We start from the raw sequence: 5631 nt of genomic DNA on the forward strand, positions 1-5631 counted from the left end.
GTCCTTTACTGCCGCTTGCCATTGAGCCAATAGAAAGCGACAAGGTTCTGTTAAGCAGAGCAGAAACTTTATTTGTTGTTCAAGGAGTAGAGAAGGAGAGTGTCCCATTCACGTTCTCCCCAGAGGTATGGAGAAAGGACATTTTTAAGGTCTCTCAGAGCAGGTAGGTAGAGATTAAGGGTGGGAATTCCTGGAAAGAGGTGGAGCTTTCCAGAGAAAACTGGAATGTGTGCAGTCTTGTTCTTTCTTTTGCACTGGGTACTCACTATATGTGCCTAGCAAAGGGCATCTCTCCCTACTGGGCAGAGATTTTAATATGATAAGGAAGTGAGGATTCAGGTCTGTCTGAGTAGCACTGCCAAGCTGAGTTCTTTCTCCTGGCTTGTTTGTGGTTACTGGCTGTTGTTTCTGTAAACAGGTACTACTGAGACCACAGGTTGATTTCATAGGTTCTGGGGCTCTTTAACAGAATCAAGGTCTTGCTACCCTGACAGTAACTTATTGACACCCTAAGATGCATTGTGATTCAAATTTTAAGGATTTGTTAGAATGATACCAAGGAGTTTTATTTAATGCTAAAGAAAATGATATCAATGTTACTGGAAACCCACTTATGTGTCTGATGTGTTATCCATTCCCAAATCTATTAGTTAATAGATTTCACTCTTTCATTTCACACTTAAATACTCTCTAAGGTAAGTGCTACTGCCTCCATGTAGGTAGATGTGAAAACTAACGTGAGGCTAAGATTTGTTCAATAAGTATTGCGCATCCTGTGTCTGCAAGCCCCTGGGAATAAAGTGCACATGGCTTCTACTGTTAATGTAATATGCAATATTTTGTAATTAGACAAAGGCCAGGCAAGCACAGGGTAGTGTAAGAGCTTGTAAGAGGGAAGCCTAAATTGTCAGAAGGGATTTAGAAAACACTTCTATTTGGAAAGAATATTTAAAGTCATGTCTGAAGAACACGTTTTTATAAAGTTGACTCTGTAAAAGGCTAGTATGTCTTGGAGTTTTGTAAGGGGAACTAAGCAGCAGTTGAAGCTGGAACATTTCAGGAATCCTGCAGAACTTTATAGAACAAGGTGCGGACGCTGGACCTTATCCAAAAGTCTAAGGAAGCCACTGGAGGGTTTGAAGCCAGGAAGTGACAGGCCCTGATCCACATTTGGAAAGGCTCCTTCTCTCAGACACAAGGAGAGCCCTGCAAGCGGGTGGGTTTATTGGGGCCACTCCCCTAGGCTGCCTTTCTCCACCCTAATCACCGCCCCCTGCTTCTCTCAGCTTAGCCATCCGAGGTGGGTGGGAAACGAGTAAGAGGGGCGGGGGAAAGAAAAACATTCTCAAAAAAAAAAAAAAAAAAAAAAAATTAAAAAGAAAACATCCCACTTGGCAGCGAGTGCGCGGGAAGTTCAGCGCGCGAGTTCCGGGCTTCCCGCCCGTCCGCAGAGGACTGCAGCCTGGGTGAGCCCTCAGTCCCCGCCTGGCCAGACCCTGTCAGTCCGTCCGTCCGTCCGTCCGTCAGTCGGTCTGTCCGCCTCCCCTTCCCCCACGCCTTCTTCCTCCGGGCGCCGCGCGGGTCGGGAGGTCAGAGGGGCCCCCTAGGTCTTCAGGACGCCCGCGGCCCGCGTCGCTCCCGGCAGCGCCTCAGCGGCGGCGCCTATAGAACCCGGTACCGGGCAGGTTCGGGTCTCGGCAGGGCAGTATCTCGCCGCGCGTACTCCGCGGCTGGGGCCTCTGACGCCTCCACTTGTGGAGTTCTTCCCTGAGCCGCTGTAACTTTAAACCACTCTGAGCGAGGCCTATTTTTATTCGGAAATCAGCGACCAGGGCGTCTGTGGAGAATGCTCAGATGGAGGGCCAGCCCGCCACTTGACGTTTTCTCACAGATCGGACGGGAAATAACCTCTCGTCCTAATGATCTCTCTTTTCGATTTCACTTCTATTGCCACCTCCCAGGGAGAGCCAGATTGTTTGCTGTGGGGTCTTTTTGATGCGGGTGTTGCCTGAGCTGGAGGAGCTGTATCTGAACCCCGCTGCTTGGCCCTTGCGTGGTGATTCCGAGGACCCCGCACTTGAGCCAGGCCAAAGCTGTGGCCTAGTGTCCCCTCACAGGAATTGCTCCAAGAGCTCCAGGGAACAGGCTCACAGTGGCAAGGACGAGGAGATGAATGTAGAAGCCAAGTACCGCATGGCCTCCCTGTATGTGGGTGACTTACATGCAGATGTCACGGAGGACCTGCTGTTCAGGAAGTTCAGCACTGTGGGGCCGGTGCTGTCCATCCGCATCTGCAGGGACCAGGTTACCCGCAGCTCTCTGGGCTATGCCTACGTGAACTTCCTGCATCTCGCTGATGCCCAGAAGGCGCTGGACACAATGAACTTTGACATAATAAAAGGCAAATCTATCCGTCTCATGTGGTCTCAGCGTGATGCCTACTTGAGGAGATCTGGAATTGGGAATGTGTTCATCAAGAATCTGGACAAATCTATTGATAACAAAACCCTTTATGAACATTTTTCAGCTTTTGGAAAGATCCTTTCCTCCAAGGTGATGAGTGATGATCAAGGCTCCAAGGGCTATGCATTTGTGCACTTCCAGAACCAGAGTGCTGCAGACAGGGCCATTGAGGAGATGAATGGAAAACTGCTCCAGGGCTGCAAGGTGTTCGTCGGCAGATTCAAAAGCCGTAAAGATCGTGAAGCTGAACTCAGAAGCAAAGCCAGTGAATTCACCAATGTTTACATCAAAAACTTTGGAGGTGACATGGATGACGAGAGATTGAAGGACGTTTTCAGCAAATATGGCAAAACTCTGAGTGTTAAAGTGATGACAGATTCTAGTGGGAAATCCAAAGGCTTTGGCTTTGTGAGTTTTGATAGCCATGAGGCTGCCAAGAAGGCTGTTGAAGAAATGAATGGAAGGGACATAAATGGACAGCTCATTTTTGTAGCCCGGGCCCAGAAGAAAGTAGAGCGACAGGCTGAGTTAAAGCAAATGTTTGAGCAGCTGAAAAAAGAACGAATTCGTGGGTGCCAGGTGGTAAAGCTCTATGTTAAGAATCTTGATGACACCATTGATGATGAAAAACTACGAAACGAATTCTCTTCATTTGGATCAATTAGCAGAGTTAAGGTAATGCAGGAAGAGGGGCAGAGCAAAGGGTTCGGCTTGATCTGCTTCTCCTCTCCTGAGGATGCTCTTAAAGCAATGACTGAGATGAATGGCCGCATCTTAGGCTCCAAACCTCTTAGCATTGCCTTAGCCCAGAGACACTAGGAAAAAAAAGTACCTTCCCAACTCGTATCTGCAGCAGGTGTGGGAATGATACTGATCTCTGTCCGAACTGACCTCAGTAAACTTAATATTCCACATTATGGGTACTTAGTTTAGTAAACTTTGTGAAAAAGGTTTTTTTAATATACAAAGTCATTTATCTTCGTTTGTAGAAAAATAAATGAAGCTTAGTTCATTTTCCAAAGGCACATTTTCTGATTTCAATAGTATATATATTTTTCTTATTTTGATGTAGTGTTCATAGCAATAAGTATAAATAGATACGTTTTTATTACATTTGAACCAAACGAAGAGGTAATTGTTTGAATGTCTTTATTACTTTAGTAATATTGCTAGCTTTAATTTTGTCTATGAAAATATGCTCAAAGTAGTTATTACACCTTAAGATTCCAAAGTATTTTTACCAACAGAAATTTTCTAATTTTTCATTCAAGTCTTTCATTCAAACTTTTAGAAATTTATAGTTCAAATTTAGTTAAAGATCTAATTTCATTTTGAATTAATGATTAAAGTACTCAGATATAGTTGAATTTCTTTTAAATTTATATCCTGACATGTTTGTTTTTTTCTGATGGTTTAAATTAAGATGCTGGAGGTTTTTCAATGCTGCCTTAAAACCAGCTTTATGTGTTTTGTTATTCTTTCCATTAGTTGACTATAATTCAGGTACTTACTGGTTAATCTAAATTGTAACTTGCACTGTAAAACCTTAACTTCTGCATTCCTTAAGTTATAAATTTGTATCATCTCAGGTGATCCAAAGTTGTTGTTGTCTTAAATCTCTTCATAGCTATATAGTATAATATTACATCTTAAATTTTACCAGATACTAATATTATGAAAATCATATATGCAGATTATAGAAATTCTGTTTATAAACTTTTAAAATCTCTTTTATATTATTTTGTGTAGTGATATTCTCTTAAGTTTCAGAAAAGTAAGTTCCTCTGTTTTTATGAACTCACATCTTTTATTAGACTGCGGCAGCTATGTAACCCACAAGGTTCACTTTTAGCCTCGATTGTTCAGAAACTCACTAATTTTCTGATAAATTGAAGTTACATCACTTATTCTGTTTTCTAGCATAATTTTTAGTTTAGAGCCATTCCCCTATTTTCCTTTCTCTCCTGCCTTTCATCTATATTACTCAGCTTTTTAAAATAATTTTTAAAGAATTTTTTATATTGGTTTTTTAAATACGCTGCTTCAAATCCATTTGGAAATTGAGGCAAGAGTTATGTATTTACATTTAAATAATTGCTTTACAAATTCTGATTCATACCAAAGGTATCTAGCAAATGATTTTGTTATTACTGTTTTCATATTTTTACTTGGATTAGTCATTTCTTATTTCTATTATTCAAATATTCTATTCATATATTACTAATATTAAATAAATAGTAAAATGTTTAAGGCAATACTTCAGCTTATGAATGAGAAAAGCTTGTTACATTTTATTTTTATGGAAATTATATGTATATTCTTTGCACATTTTCTAAAATAAAATTCTTTAAGTCAGTGAAAAAAATATGAACAATAAAAGAATTTTTAAAAGTAGCATATAATTGTGTTATGTCAACCAATTCTCTATTTCAATTTGTTGCATATTTTTCCAATTTTTTCATCTCTCCACATATATACAACTACGTAATTTAAGAAAAATAGGATAATATTATAAATATTGTTTGAAATTGCTGTCTTAATTAGACAATATGCCATGGTCAACCTTAATACTCAAAATAATTATTTTCTTATAATCTGAGTGACTTTTATGTTTTGTTCAATGACTTTACCAAAATATAACTAATTTCTTTTTGATGAACTTATATGTTGCTAGATTATTTATTCCTTTATTCTTTCTTCCTCTATCATAAATAACTTGGAGGTTAACATTCTTGCAAACTGACATATGCAGATATATCTATTTTCTTAAGAAAATGTTTAGAAATGGAATTAATGGTTAAAATAGAATCAATTAAAAAAAATAATTTTGATAAATATTGCTTAAATGCTGTCCAGAAAATCTCTGGCACTTATGTTGTCATTGTAGGAGAATGCCTACTTCCCTGTGCTCCAGGAAACAAGAGGTTTTGTTTAAGCTGTTGGTCAATTCAAAGCAAACTATTTCATCATTGCTTTATTTCACTTTTTTAAATTACAAAAGTTAAACAGCATTCTGTACTTACTGTTTGTATTTTCATTCTTTTGAGTTAATGTCTCATGATCATAATTATTTTTTTGTTGGAGTGTTTTTTATTTACATGGAATTTTAGATTTCTTTGAATATTATGACAACATTTTAGACTTTTCCCCCGATATTTTACTTTCTTT

At 39.3% G+C, this 5631-nt stretch overlaps 1 protein-coding gene across 1 annotated transcript; it reads left to right on the forward strand.

The window, feature by feature from the left end:
- The first annotated feature begins 1399 nt into the window (after positions 1-1399).
- Positions 1400-4857, forward strand: PABPC4L (poly(A) binding protein cytoplasmic 4 like). The gene is made up of 2 exons (XM_078367853.1): positions 1400-1466; positions 1962-4857. Exon 2 carries the CDS (start codon positions 1996-1998, stop codon positions 3280-3282), a length of 1287 nt encoding a protein of 428 aa, XP_078223979.1. The 5' UTR covers positions 1400-1466; positions 1962-1995; the 3' UTR covers positions 3283-4857.
- The last annotated feature ends 774 nt before the right edge of the window (positions 4858-5631 follow it).

This window comes from Callithrix jacchus, chromosome 3 (assembly GCF_049354715.1).
Source record: "Callithrix jacchus isolate 240 chromosome 3, calJac240_pri, whole genome shotgun sequence".
NCBI classification, from domain to species: domain Eukaryota; kingdom Metazoa; phylum Chordata; class Mammalia; order Primates; family Cebidae; genus Callithrix; species Callithrix jacchus.

Coding starts and splice junctions, on each gene's coding strand:
- PABPC4L (XM_078367853.1), top strand. CDS start 1,996: ATGCGGGTGTTGCCTGAGCTGGAGGAGCTGTATCTGAACCCCGCTGCT.